Genomic DNA, 19,926 nt, shown 5'->3' with positions numbered 1-19,926 from the left:
GCAGATCGGGAGCAGATGTTGGCTGGACGAGCGGGACGACAGCGGCTGGGGGCACTTCAGCTCCCCTGCAGCTTGGTGACGACAATTCTATGTCTGTTTTGTCGCCATTATTATCATTTTCCCTGGTAGTTGGAGTTAGTCAGGGGGGTGGGGCTGTGGCTACGGGGGAGCTTCCGCGAGTTCGGTCGGAGTTGGGGAATGAAGGGGTAGGGGAGTTGTTGTTTAGTGTCCGCGAGTTGCTTTCACGGTTGGGAGGCGTTAGGTCGGTGCCGCCACCGTTGGCAGCGTGGGTAGGTGCCACGGAGTTAGGTCTAGGAGGGTCTGGAGGGGGTTTGGCGGCGCCAAGTAGGCCGTCGGAGCCCGTTTCTGTGTCAGTGCAGACTGAGAAGGAGAAGGAAGGCGGAATTCGTTTGGACGATAAAGCGCGGGGCGAGGTTTACGCTTGTTTTGAGGGGCCGCTGGGGACTCATTTAAAAAAGGAAGTCAGGGAGAAGATTTGGAAGGACAAGTACGTGGAGATCTTCTCGCTCCTTCCGTTGGAGAAATTTAATTTAAATAAGAGCAAGAAGGAGGACAGTAAGAAGGAGGACGAGGAAAAGCGGAGATGGTGTCTCATTCCTCAGACGTTCGTGAATTGGTTGCAAGCATTTGCGATTTTGGCAAGTGTGGTTGGCGAGAAGGCTCCTGAAAACTGTTCCGCATTAATTTGTTATATGGATTCGATAGGGGAGGCACACAGGGCATACGGGGGCCAGGCTTGGCTCTGGTATGACGAGCAGTTTAGACAGAGGAAGGTGGTTCGTCCGTCAATTAGATGGGATCAGGAGGACATCGGTTTATGGTTGCGGGTTATGGCGCCGACGAAATTTGACCATTCCTTTCTAGGCGGGGCCGGAACTGCCGGCCACTCCGCATTGCAAGGACGTTCCTCAGGTTCAGGGGGTCAGTCCGGACAATCGGGAGGTCAGAAGCACGGGTTATGCTGGCAGTTTAATGATGGCCAGTGCAAATTCAGAGCGACCTGTAAGTTTAAACACGCGTGCTCGCAATGCAGTGGTTCTTCCCATGGCGCCGCCAAGTGCTTCAAGAAAAAAGGAAAACCAGAGGGCAATTCAAAAGGGGGTGATGCCAGTGAGGCTGGACGCGATGGTCCCCTATCTAAATAGGTTCTCGGATATGGAAAAAGCGGAGTTGTTGTTGTTGGGTTTTAGGGATGGTTTTCGTATACCTGCTCCACCTTTTGGTATCCCTCAGGTTTTGAAGAACTTGAGATCAGCTGAGTTACACGCGGCGGTGGTCTCGGATAAGTTGCATGAGGAGGTTTCGTTGGGGAGAATGTTCGGACCTTTTCCCGTTCCGCCACTAGAGGATTTCGTAGTTTCGCCGTTGGGTGTGGTTCCAAAGAAGGAACCGAAAAAGTTCAGGCTGATACAGCATTTGTCTTACCCTAAGGGGAGGTCCATGCACGACGGGATAGACCCGGAGCTTTGCTCCGTGGTTTATACGTCTGTTGACGAGGCTGCACGCTGGGTGCGTAGTTGTAGGAGGGGCGCGCTGTTGGCTAAGACCGATATTGAGTTGGCCTTTCGTTTATTGCCCGTTCATCCGGACAGCGCGAGGCTGTTGGGCTGTTATTGGAACGGCGGGTTTTACGTGGATAGATGTTTGCCGATGGGTTGCTCGCTGTCTTGTGCATACTTCGAGGCTTTTAGTTCCTTTCTTGAGTGGGTCATTCGGGAGGTGTCGGGTTTGAATTCGGTCATTCACTATTTGGATGACTTTTTGTGCATTGGGCTGGGTCAGTCCGGATGTTGTGACATGGTCTTGGGGACAGTGATATGGGTAGTGGAACGCTTTGGTGTTCCGTTGGCACCGGAGAAAACAGAGGGGCCATGCACAAGTCTTTCGTTCCTGGGCATTGTTATTGACTCGGTTATTTCGGAGTTTCGGTTACCTGAAGAAAAAGTGGTTGGATTGAGAAGCGAAGTGGCTCGGGTGCGTCGCTTAAAAAAGTTGCCGTTGAGGGAGGTTCAGTCCCTCCTCGGTAAATTGAATTTTGCCTGCAGGATCATCCCGATGGGGAGGGTTTTTTCGAGGAGGCTAGCCGGCGCCACAGTGGGGGTTAAGGCCCCGCTTCATTTTGTTCTCCTGTCTAGCGAGCATAAGGCTGATTTAGAGGTGTGGGACAGTTTTTAGGCACGGTATAATGGCCGTTCGTTGTTGATGGAGGACGTGGTGGGCAACGCTGATCTGGATTTGTTTACCGATGCTTCGGGCGGTGTTTGTTTTGGCGCCTTTTTTGGTGGCCGGTGGTGTACCACTAGGTGGCCTGACGAGTGGTTCGCATCGGGCTTGGTGAAGAACGTCACTTTGTTGGAAATCTTTTCTATCCTGGTTGCAGTTTACTTGTGGAAGGAGAATTTGCGCAATCAGAGGGTTCGTTTTAATTGTGACAATATGGCAGTTGTGTGTGTCATAAACAGTTTGACGGCTTCTTCTCCTCCGGTTATCAGGGTTCTCCGTCAGTTGGTGTTGTTTTGCATGTCTATCAATGTGTACATTATGGTGGCTCATGTCCCCAGAGTGGAGAATTCTGTGGCTGACTCTTTGTCTCATTTTCAGTGGGAACGGTTTCGGTCTCTGGCCCTGGATGCAGAGGAGACGGGTCTGGACTGCCCGCCGGAGCTTCGAAGCGTGGTATCCGGGCTGCAGGACCTTTGATTCACGCATCTTTGGTGCCCAGCGCGTGGTTGGCGTATCGGTCGGTATGGTGCGATTGGGAATCTTGGTTGGTGTCATGCGGGGCTACTAGCGGGGGCGAGGGCCAACTGGGTGCTTTGTTGTTGTGGTTGAGAAGCGGCGCGGAGAAGGGGTGGTCGGCTTCGAAGGTGGATAAAGTTTGGGCGGCTTTGGCTTTCGGGTTCCAGCTTTGAGGGCTGCGGGACTTGACAAAATTGTTTCTGGTACGGCAGGCGGTAAAAGGTTTTAGAAGAATGATGGGGCAAGGTGATCGCAGGCGCCCAGTCTCTTTTGGCATGTTGGAACAGGTGGGCACGCGTTTGAACAAGATTTGCATATCCAACTTTGAGGTGGCTCTCTTTCGTTTAGCCTTTTCCCTGGCATTTTTCGGGCCTTGAGGGTTGGGGAGCTGGTGTCTCCCACCACGTTTAGACGAGGGGGGCTTTGGGCCAAGGATGTGGTGCTTATTGAGTCGTTTACATTTCTGGTTACGTCGGTCGAAGACTGACCAGGTGGGAAAAGGTAAACGGGTTGAGTTGGGCTCGGTCCGTGGTTCGCTTATGTGTCCGGTACGTTGTTTTCAGGTTTTTACTAGCCTTCGGCCGCTATGGATGGTCCTTTGTTATGTCATGAGGATGGTTCCTTTTTATCCATATTCCAATTTGTTGCAGTTTTTTGGAAAGCTTTGTCAGGGCTGGGTTTAGACGCTTCTCGTTTTGCGTTGCACTCATTTCGTATTGGGGCCGCGACTGAAGCGGCTTTGGGGGGGGTTGGCCCCTGAAGTGGTTCAGAGGATAGGGAGATGGGAGTCTGGGCGTTACAAGAGCTATGTTAGACCATGAAGGCCTGGGGTTTTTCTTGTACGCCTGTATTTGTTGTCACTTGTATAGACTCTAAGTTGTTTGTATTTTTTAGGTCGAAGTCCTCTGTTGGTTTGGATCGTCGGCCACTCTTTCGTTTATTGAGGCGAGCGGATGTTCGGCGGAACGGACGTCAACTCGGTTTTTCAAAGGACGTGGCCGTGGTCAGGTGGTTGGGTTTTAGGGGTTTGTGTTGGAGTGGGGTTATGCAGGAGGTACACAATGGTATTAGGCTGGATAGATCTCCTGACATTTTAGTTTTTCACATAGGGGGCAACGATTTGGGGGTTCGCCCTTGCCGTGAATTGATACGTGATATTAAACACGATCTGCTGAGGCTATGGGTGTCTTACCGGGATTTGCTAGTGGTGTGGTCAGATATCGTCCCGAGGTGGTGCTGGCGACACGCCAGATCTGTGGATAGGATTGACAAAGCTAGAATTAAGGTGAATCGGGCGGTATCTAGCTTTGTCGTCAGGAACGGAGGTCTGTTTATCCGTCATTTTGAATTGGAAAACGGGAGAGACGAATTTCTCCTGGGAGACGGTGTCCATTTAAATGCGGTGGGCATCGATTTGTGGGCTCTTGGATTGCAGAGCAGTATTGAAAGGGCCATAGCGGTCAAGTTTGGGGGGCCTCAGGTACTTGAGGTGTTCAAGTACCCTCATTGTGGCGGTGGGAGGGGTCCTTGGAGTTGGTACTAAATTGGCCTGGGGGATCCGTCGGGATACGGACTCTTCAGTTGGTGTAAAGTTTGGTTTTGGGTCTGGTGGTTTGGGGGAATCTTGGCAACGGTGGGCCGGATTCCCAGGTGTTAAGTGGACAATGGTAACCCTTCGGGGTATTTTGGTGCTCCCGTGCCAGGTGGTAGTGGCTGGGAGTAAATTATGGTCTGGTTTCTGTCCACTCTATATATTATGGTTTACCACCAGTTTGGAGCTTCAAGGACCTCCCCACGTTACTTTACAGTTATGTTTTGTATGTTTATAATAAAGGCCACTGTGGCCAATTATTATCCAAGTTTTGAATCCTGTCTTTATTGGGGATGGGGTATATTTGGGAATTTGGAGAGGGGGCCTAAAGATAGGAGAATCCTACTGAGCTATCGAACAATACCAATGTCAAGAGCAGGCCGGAGCGAGCCGTCCCCTCCCCCCCAGACGGCGTACGTGCAGGCCGTCATGACAGGGGTTTGGAGAAGAAGGATAGAGGGGGTGGGGTCACATTTTAGGGGAGGGGGGTAGTATGCATTAGGGGGGTTTATAGGGCAATGAGGGGGTGGGGTTGGCCAGTTCCCGGTCTGGAGGCCAATTGTGAGATCCCGCCCGCCCTGGTTTTTTCCGTTTCTCGTTTGGAGGTTTTTTTCGGGGGCTAAGTTGCTCTGGGTCATGGTGGCTGGTGTCGGTGGGTGGGGTCCTTGGAGTTGGTACTAAATTGGCCTGGGGGATCCGTCGGGATACGGATTCTTCAGTTGGTGTAAAGTTTGGTTTGGGGTCTGGTGATTTGGGGGAATCTTGGCAACGGTGGGCTGGATTCCCAGGTGTTAAGTGGACAATGGTAACCCTTCGGGGTATTTTGGTGCTCCCGTGCCAGGTGGTAGCGGCTGGGAGTAAATTATGGTCTGGTTTCTGTCCGCTCTATATATTATGGTTTACCACCAGTTTGGAGCTTCAAGGACCTCCCCAAGTTACTTTACCATTATGTTTTGTATGTTTATAATAAAGGCCACTGTGGCCAATTATTATCCAAGTTTTGAATCCTGTCTTTATTGGGGATGGGGTCTATTCGGGAATTTGGAGAGGGGGCCTAAAGATAGGAGAATCCTACTGAGCTATCGAACAATACCAATGTCATGGCCTTGACAATGTTTTCATCAAAAAAGTGTAAACTAAGTACCATATGTCATTTACCTGTGCTATTACTATTTATTTACTCACTGTAGGGTATTTGCTCACTTTGTTTTTATCTTAGGTTCTGCCTATTAAATGACCAAACTGGGAATGTGCACCTACACATTGCTCTTATACCAACATATGATCCAATTCCTTTCAATCTCAGCATGAGATTCCTATTGTTAATGTCACAAGTACTAGAACAGAGTGCTCGGAGAATCTGTCCACTTATTAATGTGGAAGAATATTTCAATTCTGGTCAAGCACTGATGGTGGTCGGCTTTTATTGTAAGGAAAAAACATTACATTGAAAAACATTACAAGCAGCGATGTACTTTACAGGGACAGCAGCTGTATCTGTAATATGGTCCTTTGGATAGGTTTACCTTATACTTTGTAAAGCAGGAGTGAACACAGGCAGAATAGAGTCCCTGTGCAAGAACAGTAAATGGGGACCATTGCAGTTGAAAAGCTCATCAACATACACAATTCCACCTGCTTTGGAGGAGGTAGTGCCCCCTTTACTCCTTGGGCCCCTGGTTTCACCAATGATATGTCTGCCCCTGTTGTAAAAGGTTATTCCCATGTGGGACAATTATGGTATAGCTACAGCATTTATCTCAGAATGGGGCACAATTGTGTGCAATGGGTACAGTTAGCCGTAGATGCAAAGATCTCCCCAAACACTTGTGAGTTTCGAAAACTGACACCACTTTCTGGCACTCCTGTAAGGAGGAAGAACGGGCTGCGGGTACCTGTATTGAGCCGGGTCTGGAACTGTCGAGGCTGTGTCCCATGTTGCCCGGGGGAAGGATTAGGGGACCAGATAGGTCACATGACCCGGGAATAGGGAGCATGTTTAAGCCAGAAACAGAGGAAAAAGCATGCGCAGCAACAGTTAGTTCGCGCGCAGCAACAGTTAGTTTCTGGGCGGCAGTGCGAGCAGAAGCAGGCGTGCGGCGCGCTCCACAGGGTGATAGACACCGCGGAGACGAGATGCAGCAGAGATTAAGCGAGCGCCCCAGACGGACAATGCGTGTAGAGAGTGCTGCGTGCCCAGAGACAGTTAAGGCCGCGCATGTGCAAAGAAGCGTGATCCTGTTGCAGCACATTAGGCCGGACAGCACGCCTGAGCCCACGTTTGATTATGGGATTGGTGCAGCTCTCATTGATTTGGCTCCACAGGCTCATGGACTAGGGGCTCAATGGGTAAAAAAGGAGACCGCCCGCTGCCTCCAGAAGCTGGATCGCCGTCTGTGGGATGCCATCTGTGGACACTGCTCCGGACGCTGTCAGTACTACAACCCTCAACGGATCATCTGCGGTGAAGGACCATAAGGACACATTTGCTTCTTTGTTCAAATTTAACTGTTTATCTCCCTGCGAGGAGTTTTCCCCTTTGTGTTAATTAAACTGTTATATGGCTAACCCCCGCTCTGTCTCCCTTTCGTCACTGCATCCCGCAACCTGCCTACACTCCCATACAAATGAAGATAATATGCTTGTGTTCACAGTGAAATGAAATGGGCTCGTTCTCTTTTTAGATAGATGTGGTCCCAGAGCTGTCCTATGGGTATGCCATTAATGTCCCAGATGGGACAAACCCTTTAAACGCAGGGTATTGTGTCACCAATAAAGGAGGGATAAACTCATTCTAAACTTACAAGGCATAGGAAAGGATGATGAAGGCATCATTGTTATCTATGACCCAGTATCAGGGGAGACTCGTATACATACCACTTATTTACACAATACATCAATATGATAGCAAAGTCTGAGAAACACAAGACAAATTCTACTTTCTCTTCCCCTTAGTTCCAATATAAATCACATTAGTGTCAACACATTGCAGTAATGTAAAATAACCCAAGAGACAGAGACTTGTGCATTTCAATATTCCTCTAATTTACTCCATCATTATGCAGAAATGCAAACTGTAGTTTGACATCGTGCTCCAATAATGCTGAAGCAGTGAAATGTAAGATTATCTACTAGGGGAAGGCTTAGTGCATGCCATCACCGAGGCAATGCTAGGATTTTACTGCAGCGCCCTCTAGCGACTCTTTCCCAAGACTGCAGGCAGAAGTTGTGCGCTCCTGGATGACAGAGGCCGGCTGTGAGAGGGCTGCGGTGATGTGAAGCCGTCCTGCACAGCGAGCAAGGACCAGACTGGGAGCAGAAGGGAGAAGCTCAGCGCAGCTGCAACCAGCAGGGAGATTCCTCCAGGGAGACAACTTGGGCCGTCACATAGACGGGGACAGATGTGAGAGGAGCAGCAGCGTCAGCACTATCAGAGGCCAGGAGGCTGCTCAGGACTCAGCTGCCCCCAGCATTTGTGGCAGTCAGGACCCTTCCATTTGTTGTGCAAGCTCCAAACACATTCAGCACCTCGGACAGCAGCAGCACATGGGATCGGTGTGCAGCAGGTTGGGAGCGCGGAGAGCTGAGCAGCGCCGGTGACAAGAGGAGTGCAGCAGCCCGGGAATAAGCAGCACCGGGGACACCGGCAACTCCAAGAGCAAGTGGGCAGCCGTGAGATAAGTGACCAGGTGATTACCACGAGCGATCATTGTAAGGCTACGTTCAGACTAGCGTTGTGCTAGTGTGCGTCGGGATAGCGTCGGGCGACGCAGCGGCGACGCACGCGTCATGCGCCCCTATGTTTAACATGGGGGACGCATGCGTTTTTGTTTGTTGCGTTTTGCGACACATGCGTCTTTTTTGCCGAAAGCGTCGGACCAAGAAAACGCAACAAGTTGCATTTTTCTTGCATCCGATTTTCGGCAAAAAACGACGCACGCACGCAGCGGCGCACAACGCTAGTCTGAACGTAGCCTAAGTGTGACAGCACCTAGGAGGACAGCAGCATTAGTGATCAGTGTAAGTGTGATCAGAGCCTAGGAGGACAGCAGCATTAGTGATCAATGTGTGATCAGAGCCTAGGAGGACAGCAGCATTAGTGATCAATGTGTGATCAGAGCCTAGGAGGACAGCAGCATTAGTGATCAATGTGTGATCAGAGCCTAGGAGGACAGCAGCATTAGTGATCAGTGTAAGTGTGATCAGAGCCTAGAAGGACAGCAGCATTAGTGATCAATGTGTGATCAGAGCCTAGGGGGACAGCAGCATTAGTGATCAGTGTGTGATCAGAGCCTAGAAGGACAGCAGCATTAGTGATCAGTGTGTGATCAGAGCCTAGGAGGACAGCAGCATTAGTGATCAGTGTGTGATCAGAGCCTAGGAGGACAGCAGCATTAGTGATCAGTGTAAGTGTGACAGCACCTAGGAGGACAGCAGCATTAGTGATCAGTGTGTGATCAGAGCCTAGGAGGACAGCAGCATTAGTGATCAATGTGTGATCAGAGCCTAGGAGGACAGCAGCATTAGTGATCAGTGTGTGATCAGAGCCTAGGAGGACAGCAGCATTAGTGATCAGTGTAAATGTGATCAGAGCCTAGGAGGACAGCAGCATTAGTGATCAGTGTGTGATCAGAGCCTAGGAGGACAGCAGCATTAGTGATCAGTGTGTGATCAGAGCCTAGGAGGACAGCAGCATTAGTGATCAGTGTGTGATCAGAGCCTAGGAGGACAGCAGCATTAGTGATCAGTGTAAGTGTGACAGCACCTAGGAGGACAGCAGCATTAGTGATCAGTGTGTGATCAGAGCCTAGGAGGACAGCAGCATTAGTGATCAATGTGTGATCAGAGCCTAGGAGGACAGCAGCATTAGTGATCAGTGTGTGATCAGAGCCTAGGAGGACAGCAGCATTAGTGATCAGTGTAAATGTGATCAGAGCCTAGGAGGACAGCAGCATTAGTGATCAGTGTGTGATCAGAGCCTAGGAGGACAGCAGCATTAGTGATCAGTGTGTGATCAGAGCCTAGGAGGACAGCAGCATTAGTGATCAGTGTAAATGTGATCAGAGCCTAGGAGGACAGCAGCATTAGTGATCAGTGTAAGTGTGATCAGAGCCTAGGAGGACAGCAGCATTAGTGATCAGTGTAAGTGTGATCAGAGCCTAGGAGGACAGCAGCATTAGTGATCAGTGTGTGATCAGAGCCTAGGAGGACAGCAGCATTAGTGATCAGTGTGTGATCAGAGCCTAGGAGGACAGCAGCATTAGTGATCAGTGTGTGATCAGAGCCTAGGAGGACCGCAGCATTAGTGATCAGTGTGTGATCAGAGCCTAGGAGGACAGCAGCATTAGTGATCAGTGTAAATGTGATCAGAGCCTAGGAGGACAGCAGCATTAGTGATCAGTGTAAGTGTGATCAGAGCCTAGGAGGACAGCAGCATTAGTGATCAGTGTGTGATCAGAGCCTAGGAGGACAGCAGCATTAGTGATCAGTGTGTGATCAGAGCCTAGGAGGACAGCAGCATTAGTGATCAGTGTGTGATCAGAGCCTAGGAGGACAGCAGCATTAGTGATCAGTGTAAATGTGATCAGAGCCTAGGAGGACAGCAGCATTAGTGATCAGTGTAAGTGTGATCAGAGCCTAGGAGGACAGCAGCATTAGTGATCAGTGTGTGATCAGAGCCTAGGAGGACAGCAGCATTAGTGATCAGTGTGTGATCAGAGCCTAGGAGGACAGCAGCATTAGTGATCAGTGTGTGATCAGAGCCTAGGAGGACAGCAGCATTAGTGATCAGTGTAAGTGTGACAGCACCTAGGAGGACAGCAGCATTAGTGATCAATGTGTGATCAGCACCTAGGAGGACAGCAGCATTAGTGATCAGTGTAAATGTGATCAGAGCCTAGGAGGACAGCAGCATTAGTGATCAGTGTGTGATCAGAGCCTAGGAGGACAGCAGCATTAGTGATCAGTGTAAATGTGATCAGAGCCTAGGAGGACAGCAGCATTAGTGATCAGTGTGTGATCAGAGCCTAGGAGGACAGCAGCATTAGTGATCAGTGTAAATGTGATCAGAGCCTAGGAGGACAGCAGCATTAGTGATCAGTGTGTGATCAGAGCCTAGGAGGACAGCAGCATTAGTGATCAGTGTGTGATCAGAGCCTAGGAGGACAGCAGCATTAGTGATCAGTGTAAATGTGATCACAGCCTAGGAGGACTGCAGCATTAGTGATCAGTGTGTGATCAGAGCCTAGGAGGACAGCAGCATTAGTGATCAGTGTAAATGTGATCTGAGCCTAGGAGGACAGCAGCATTAGTGATCAGTGTGTGATCAGAGCCTAGGAGGACAGCAGCATTAGTGATCAGTGTGTGATCAGAGCCTAGGAGGACAGCAGCATTAGTGATCAGTGTAAGTGTGACAGCACCTAGGAGGACAGCAGCATTAGTGATCAGTGTGTGATCAGAGCCTAGGAGGACAGCAGCATTAGTGATCAGTGTAAATGTGATCAGAGCCTAGGAGGACAGCAGCATTAGTGATCAGTGTAAATGTGATCAGAGCCTAGGAGGACCGCAGCATTAGTGATCAGTGTGTGATCAGAGCCTAGGAGGACAGCAGCATTAGTGATCAGTGTGTGATCAGAGCCTAGGAGGACAGCAGCATTAGTGATCAGTGTAAGTGTGACAGCACCTAGGAGGACAGCAGCATTAGTGATCAGTGTGTGATCAGAGCCTAGGAGGACAGCAGCATTGGTGATCAGTGTGTGACAGCACCGAGGAGGACAGCAGCATTAGTGATCAGTGTAAGTGTGATTAGAGCCTAGGAGGACAGCAGCATTAGTGATCAGTGTAAGTGTGATCAGAGCCTAGGAGGACAGCAGCATTAGTGATCAGTGTGTGATCAGAGCCTAGGAGGACAGCAGCATTAGTGATCAGTGTGTGATCAGAGCCTAGGAGGACAGCAGCATTAGTGATCAGTGTGTGATCAGAGCCTAGGAGGACAGCAGCATTAGTGATCAGTGTAAGTGTGACAGCACCTAGGAGGACAGCAGCATTAGTGATCAATGTGTGATCAGCACCTAGGAGGACAGCAGCATTAGTGATCAGTGTAAATGTGATCAGAGCCTAGGAGGACAGCAGCATTAGTGATCAGTGTGTGATCAGAGCCTAGGAGGACAGCAGCATTAGTGATCAGTGTAAATGTGATCAGAGCCTAGGAGGACAGCAGCATTAGTGATCAGTGTGTGATCAGAGCCTAGGAGGACAGCAGCATTAGTGATCAGTGTGTGATCAGAGCCTAGGAGGACAGCAGCATTAGTGATCAGTGTAAGTGTGACAGCACCTAGGAGGACAGCAGCATTAGTGATCAGTGTGTGATCAGAGCCTAGGAGGACAGCAGCATTAGTGATCAGTGTAAATGTGATCAGAGCCTAGGAGGACTGCAGCATTAGTGATCAGTGTGTGATCAGAGCCTAGGAGGACAGCAGCATTAGTGATCAGTGTAAATGTGATCTGAGCCTAGGAGGACAGCAGCATTAGTGATCAGTGTGTGATCAGAGCCTAGGAGGACAGCAGCATTAGTGATCAGTGTGTGATCAGAGCCTAGGAGGACAGCAGCATTAGTGATCAGTGTAAGTGTGACAGCACCTAGGAGGACAGCAGCATTAGTGATCAGTGTGTGATCAGAGCCTAGGAGGACAGCAGCATTAGTGATCAGTGTAAATGTGATCAGAGCCTAGGAGGACAGCAGCATTAGTGATCAGTGTAAATGTGATCAGAGCCTAGGAGGACCGCAGCATTAGTGATCAGTGTGTGATCAGAGCCTAGGAGGACAGCAGCATTAGTGATCAGTGTGTGATCAGAGCCTAGGAGGACAGCAGCATTAGTGATCAGTGTAAGTGTGACAGCACCTAGGAGGACAGCAGCATTAGTGATCAGTGTGTGATCAGAGCCTAGGAGGACAGCAGCATTGGTGATCAGTGTGTGACAGCACCGAGGAGGACAGCAGCATTAGTGATCAGTGTAAGTGTGATTAGAGCCTAGGAGGACAGCAGCATTAGTGATCAGTGTGAATGTGATCTGAGCCTAGGAGGACAGCAGCAATAGGGATCAGTGTAAATGTGATCAGAGCCTAGGAGGACAGCAGCATTAGTGATCAGTGTAAGTGTGAACAGCACCTAGGAGGACCGCAGCATTAGTGATCAGTGAAAGTGTGATCAGAGCCTAGGAGGACAGCAGCATTAGTGATCAGTGTAAATGTGATCAGAGCCTAGGAGGACAGCCACATTAGTGATCAGTGTGTGATCAGAGCCTAAGAGTACAGTAGCATTAGTGATCAGTGAAAATGCGATCAGAGCGTAGGAGGACAGCAGCATTAGTGATCAGTGTAAATGTGATCAAAGCCCAGGAGGACAGCAGCATTAGTGATCAGTGTAAAGGTGAACAGCACCTAGGAGGATAGCAGCATTAGTGATCAGTGTAAATGCGATCAGAGCCTAGGAGAACAGCAGCATTATTGATCAGTGTAAATGTGATCAGAGCCTAGGAGGACAGCAGCATTAGTGACCAGTGTAAGTGTGATCAGAGCCTAGGAGTACAGCAGCATTAGTGATCAGTGTAAATGCGATCAGAGCGTAGGAGGACAGCAGCACTAGTGATCAGTGTAAATACGATCAGAGCCTAGGAGGACAGCAGCATTAGTGATCAGTGTGTGATCAGAGCCTAGGAGGACAGCAGCATTAGTGATCAGTGTAAATGCGATCAGAGCGTAGGAGGACAGCAGCACTAGTGATCAGTGTAAATACGATCAGAGCCTAGGAGGACAGCAGCATTAGTGATCAGTGTAAATGTGATCAGAACCCAGGAAGACAGCAACATTAGTGATCAGTGTAAGTGTGATCAGAGCCTAGGAGGACAGCAGCATTAGTGATCAGTGTAAATGCAATGAGAGCCTAGGAGGACAGCAGCATTAGTGATCATGTAAATGTGAGCAGCACCTAGGAGGACTTGCAGCATTAGTGATCAGTGTAAATGTGATCAGAGCCTAGGAGGACAGCAGCATTAGTGATCAGTGTAAATGTGATCAGAGCCTAGGAGGATAGCAGCATTAATGATCAGTGAAAATGCGATCAGAGCCTAGGAGGACAGCAGCATTAGTGATCAGTGTAAATGCAATCAGAGCCTAGGAAGACGGCAGCATTAGTGATCAGTGTAAATGTGAACAGCACTTAAGAGGACAGCAGCATTAGTGATCCGTGTAAATGTGATCAGAGGCTAGGAGGACAGCAGCAGTAGCTGTCAGGAATCCCTGACCGCTGCCACCAATTGTCACGATTCACACAGTGACCGTCACCCCTACGTCACGGGTTGGGGTGGCTTTGGGCCAACAGACGGATATCACATGTGCAGGGGGGCTTATCTTAGTTATCCCTCCACTGCTAACAATGTGATGAAAAAACACACACAAGGCTATTGACCTCTTAGTTTACACCAGGGGCTTATCTTAGGTATCCCACTGCTTTTCAATATACCACGAACTGCAGGGATTTATGTATATCCCGCTTACAGTTCCACTCAACACTTGCAGCTCTCTGGCGCCCCCCTTACTCTCAGGTCAGATTAGGTACTGCACCCTGGGTAATTAGTCGCCAGACAGGCTGCCTGCTATGTACTGGCTATTGGGCACGCTGCAGCGGCGCGATAAACTACTCCCGCTCAGGCAGGAACAATAATTATCAACGCCGCAGTCGCTACAACATCACCCCAAAAGTCTGCACACGGTATCACTGCCACCAGCTTCGATTAAACGGGTCCGAAGCTAACCCAACACAACAGTAGCGTATTTCCCTTCAGAAGACTTAGGGTACGTTTAGAGCATGGAGAATGAACTAATATTAAATATTATATCCCAGAAAAATTAGGCAGTGCTGTATCAAAAATATTTTATAAAGATGTTACAAATGAGACAATTGCAAATATGTACAAGGTAATTATGAAATAAACAGGGATTAAATAAGAAAAGGTAACACTCACATGTTCTCAGTTCATATCAGGCAAAAAAAACATGCTGCATGCACAGCCCAGATGTCCCAATGCATAGTACAGATCAAGTCTTCAGGCAACGAAACTCCAACTGACCACTGGGTTAAGTGTGGGGGCTTATATACTCCAGCCTTGGGACATCACTAATGATATTCACTGAGGTCTCCGAGATATTTACGTTTTGAGACTCTCGAGACAAAGACATTCCTGACTAAGAAGGGAGGGACCACAGGTGGCTTTGCATGATTGGTCACCTGCAGTGTAAGGCCACACCCTGCTCACACACAAGCTTCAGGTTACCCAGTGTTTGTCCTAGGGCTGGTTGGTTGTATTCAGGAAGGGGAAAAAGAGGGGGGTTTTACAGCGACCATGTGTTTCTCAGCACCATGGTTAGGAGTGCAGAATTCCCTCAGTTATGGTGCTAAAAGGCAGAGAAACTACTACTGATATTATACATTTTCCTCACAGTAGCGATTAGTGTAAATGCGATCAGAGCCTAGGAGGACACCAGCATTAGTGATCAGTGTAAAGGTGAACAGCACCTAGGAGGACAGCAGCATTAATGATCAGTGTACGTGCGATCAGAGCCTAGGAAGACAGCAGCATTAGTGATCAGTGTAAATGTGAACAGCACCTAGGAGGACAGCAGCATTAGTGATCAGTATGTGATCAGAGCCTAGGAGGACAGCAGCATTAGTGATCAGTGTAAATGTGATCAGAGCCTAGGAGGACAGCAGCATTAGTGATCAGTGCAAATGTGATTAGAGCCTAGGAGGACAGCAGTATTAGTGATCAGTGTAAATGTGATCAGAGCCTAGGAGGACAGCAGCATTAGTGATCAGTGTAAATGCGATCAGAGCCTAGGAGGACCGCAGCATTAGTGATCAGTGTAAATGTAATCAGTGCCTAGGAAGACAGCAGCATTAGTGATCAGTGTAAGTGTGATCAGAGCCCAGGAGGACAGCAGCATTAGTGATCAGTGTAAATGTGAACAGCACCTAGGAGGACAGCAGCATTAGTGATCAGTGTAAATGTGATCAGAGCCTAGGAGGTCAGCAATATTAGTGATCAGTGTAAATGCGATCAGAGCCTAGGAGGACAGCAGCATTAGTGATCAGTGTAAATGCAATCAGAGCCTAGAAAGACAGCAGCATTAGTGATCAGTGTAAATGTGAACAGCACCTAGGAGGACAGCAGCATTAGTGATCAGTGTAAATGTGAACAGCACCTAGGAGGACAGCAGCATTAGTGATCCATGTAAATGTGATCAGAGCCTAGGAGGACAGCAGCATTAGTTATCAGTGTAAATGTGATCAGCACCTAGGAGGACAGCAGCATTAGCGATCAGTGTAAATGTGAACAGCACCTAGGAGGACAACAGCATTAGTGATCAGTGTAAATGTGATCAGAGCCTAGGAGGACAGCAGCATTAGTGATCAATGTGTGATCAGCACCTAGGTCAGCAGCATTAGTGATCAATGTGTGATCAGCACCTAGGTCTGCAGCATTAGTGATCAATATGTGATTGGCACCTAGGACAGCAGCACTGGAGATCTGGATAAGTGTGATAAACACCCAGGAAAGCGGCATTAGTGATCAGTGTAAGTGTGATCAGCACCTAGGACAGCAGGTCTAGTGATCAGGATAAGTGTGATCAGCACCTAGGACAGCAGCTTTAGTGATCAAGATAAGTGTGATCACCACCTCGAAGATAACCGCTACTGATCGGTATAAGTGTCATCATCACCTTGTGTAGCAGTACTAGTGATCAGACTAAGTGTGATCAGCACCTACGAAACCAGTACTGGTGATCAGGATAAGTGTGATCAGCACCTAGGAAGGCAGCAGTAGTGACCAGGATAAGTGTGATCAGCACTCAAGGAAAGCAGTACAAGTGATCAGGATAAGTGTGATCAACACCTAGGACAGCTGCTTTAGTGATCAAGATAAGTGTGATCAGCACCTCAAAGATAGCCACTATTGATCAGTGTGTGATCAGCACCTTGGACAGCAGCAGTAGTGATCAGAATAAGTTTGATCAGTACCTAAGAAACCAGTACTGGTGATCAGGATAAGTTTGATCAGCACCTCGAAGATAACCGCTAGTGATCAGTGTAAGTGTGATTAGCACCTTGGACAACAGTACTAGTGATCAATGTAAGTGTGATCAGGTCCTTGGACAGCAGCACCAGTGATCAATGGTGGTGTCATCAGCACCTAGGACAGCAGTACTAGTGATCAGTATAGGTGTCATCACCACCTAGGACAGCAGTACTAGTGATCAGTGTAGGTGTCATCAGTCCCTAGGACAACAGAACTAGTGTTTAGTATGTGTGATTAGCACCTTGGACAGAGCAGTATTAGTGATTAGGAAATGTGATCTGGACATAGGACAGCAGTATTGGCATTGAGTATGAGTGTGATCAGCACCTAAGACAGCGGCACTAGTGATCAATGTAAATGTGATCAAGACCTTTGACAGTAGTACTAGTGATCAATGTCGGTGTGATTAGCGCCTAGGACAGCAGTACTAGTGATCAGTGTAAGTGTGATCAGCACCTAGGACAGCAGTACTAGTGTTTAGTATGTGTGATCATCACCTTGGACAGCAGTATTAGTGCTCAGTGTAAGTGTGATCAGCACAAGGACAGCAGTACTAGTGTTTAGTATGTGTGATCAACACCTTGGACAGCAGTATTAGTGATCAGTGTAAGTGTGATCAGCACAAGGACAACAGTGCTAGCGTTTAGTATAATGATCAGCACCTCAGAGATAATCACTAGCGATCAGTGTAATTGTGATCACCACCTTGGACAACAGCACCAGTGATTAGGATAAGTGTATCCAGCACCTTGGAAAGCAGCTATAGTAATCAGTGTAAGTGGGATCAGCACCTAGGACAGAGGTACTAGTGATCAAGATATGTGTGATCAGTACTGGTGATCAGTGTAAAAGTGATTTATAAAAAGTGACTGATTAGTATAAAAGTGATTAGCAGTGCTAAAAATCATAAGTGTGATAAGCATCTTGAACAACAGCATCAGTGATCAGGATATGTGTGATCAGCACCTTAGTCAGCAGAATTAGTGATCAGTGTAAGTGTGATCAGCAGCTTGGACAAGTTAGAATAAACATCTCACACCGAAGCACTGTGTAGTTTGTGAATCACCACTTCATTAGTGTCAGTATAAATGTGATCAGGACCTCTGACAGCAGCACTGGTATTATTATTATTTATTGTTATAGCGCCATGTATTGGTATTGGGATAAGTGTAGATCATTATTCTTTTTTTACGTTTCAGCACTGGGATTGAGGTGAATACATAGCAGGGCAGCATCTGTGATAACAGTTCTGTCAATCACGTGAGCACTTCTGGTTCGGCACCTTGGCAAGCACCTGCAATAGATATCAGCGAGGTGTCACACCTTACAGTGCCCTGGACTGTGACATCAGCACACCGACTGTTAAGAGGCTCACCATACAGTAATATTTAAGAACGTTGCAGCAGAAGTTTTTAGCCAGGACTCTGTGTGGCACTTGGGACCATCCCGTAAAAGAGCCTTAACATTAGAGACTGAAGCAGACAGAACTATCCAAGGAACATTTCAACCAACACATCACTGCAATTTCTTCAACCTTTATGGAAGTCAAAGCAGCCCCCAATGGTGTAGCAACCATAGAAGATAGGATCTTAAGGATCACCGGATATTATGGATATTACCCAGGTTACTCCAGCCAGAAACGTAAGATTAACCAAATTCCTTAATGTGTGTGACATCCAGCTTGAACTATTGTTGCTCATTGCAATGCATGTAACAAGCAAACAGATGCTCTTTACGTCTAATGAGTGTATGGGTGACATATTGATAGTCACACTATGCCATTCTGTATGTAGTGTATATTCACTGCATGATACATGCTTGCTTTTGGCAGATGATTAATGCAGGCAAAGTGTGATGTTTGGGTTTGTAAGGGGAATTGTTAGACCTCCTATTGTGCATGCAGTTGGCTGTTTATTATATGAGGTGCAAGGGACTGCACAACATTGGCAATCAGAATCTGAAATATGTAATGGAAGATGGTGAGGAATTGCACTAAACCTTTAAGCAAAGGTCGGGGGTTGGTTGGCAGAACCATGAATAAATGTTCCTTAAGAATATTCTATATATTAAACATCTTCCTAACAGATAACAGCTTCAGGTAGGGATTACCCCTGAGGAAGTGGTCAGGGTATTCTTGAACTTGTAGTTCCACAGTAGAGTAAAGATCCACATTACCTAAGGCTCTAATGTATTAGCAATGATTCTTTAAGCTACATATGGTAGGATCAAGTAAGAGACTTCTATCTATATCTATCTATCTATTATCTATCTATCTATCTATCTATCTATCTATCTATTATCTTTCTGTCTATCCCATATCTATATCTATCCCCTATCTATCTATCCCATATCTATCTATCTATCTATCTATCTATCTATCTATCTATCCCATATCTATCTATCTATCTATCCCATATCTATCTATCTATCTATATATCTATCTATCTATTATCTTTCTGTCTATCCCATATCTATCTATCTATCTATCTATCTATCTATCTATCTATCTATTATCTTTCTGTCTATCCCATATCTATCTATCTATCTATCTATCTATTATCTATCTATGTATTATCTGTCTATCCCATATCTATCTATTATCTATCTATCATCTATCTATCTATCTATCTATCTATCTATCTATCTATCTATCTATCTATCTATCTATCTATCTATCTATCTATCATCTATCTATCTATCATCTGTCTATCCCATATCTATCTATCTATCTATCTATCTATCTATCTATCTATCTATCTATCTATCTATCTATCTATCTATCATCTATCTATCATCTGTCTATCCCATATCTATCTATCTATCTATCTATCTATCTATCTATCCCATATCTATCTATCTATCTATCTATCTATCTATCTATCTATCTATTATCTATCTATGTATTATCTGTCTATCCCATATCTATCTATTGTCTATCTATCTATCATCTATCTATCTATCTATCTATCTATCTATCTATCTATCTATCTATCTATCTATCTATCTATCATCTATCTATCATCTGTCTATCCCATATCTATCTATCTATCTATCTATCTATCTATCTATCTATCTATCTATCATCTATCTATCATCTGTCTATCCCATATCTATCTATCTATCTATCTATCTATCTATCTATCTATCTATCTATCTATCCCATATCTATCTATCTATCTATCTATCTATCTATCTATCTATCTATCTATCTATCTATCTATTATCTATCTATATATATCTATCTTTTATCTATCTATCTATCTATCTATCTATCTATCTATCTATCTATCTATCTATCTATCATCTATCTATCTCTATATATTGTGACAGCCCATTATGCTAACACATTCAGTGGAATCTGATATTGTATCTTTATTACATCTAATAGAGTTTCAATTATTCTTTAGCTTTAATCATTGTAAAGTGAGAAATTAAGCAAT

At 46.8% G+C, this 19,926-nt stretch overlaps 1 protein-coding gene across 2 annotated transcripts in view; it reads left to right on the top strand.

Moving 5' to 3' along the window:
- The first annotated feature begins 7,399 nt into the window (after window positions 1-7,399).
- SLC35F4 (solute carrier family 35 member F4) overlaps window positions 7,400-19,926 on the top strand; it is a 485,714-nt gene continuing 473,187 nt past the window's right edge. The window contains exons 1-2 of one of the 2 annotated variants that reach the window (XM_069733132.1): window positions 7,400-8,040; window positions 17,686-18,127. In XM_069733132.1, the coding sequence (XP_069589233.1) occupies window positions 18,025-18,127 (103 nt within the window). In that variant the 5' untranslated portion in view covers window positions 7,400-8,040; window positions 17,686-18,024. The remainder of the gene's footprint in view (window positions 8,041-17,685; window positions 18,128-19,926) is intronic. The other variant, XM_069733113.1, reaches the window with a different exon arrangement.

This window comes from Ranitomeya imitator, chromosome 1, assembly GCF_032444005.1.
Source record: "Ranitomeya imitator isolate aRanImi1 chromosome 1, aRanImi1.pri, whole genome shotgun sequence".
In the NCBI taxonomy this organism is placed as follows: Eukaryota; Metazoa; Chordata; class Amphibia; order Anura; family Dendrobatidae; genus Ranitomeya; species Ranitomeya imitator.
Note: the sequence above shows the minus strand (reverse complement) of the source record. Positions and strands in the feature narration are given on the sequence as shown.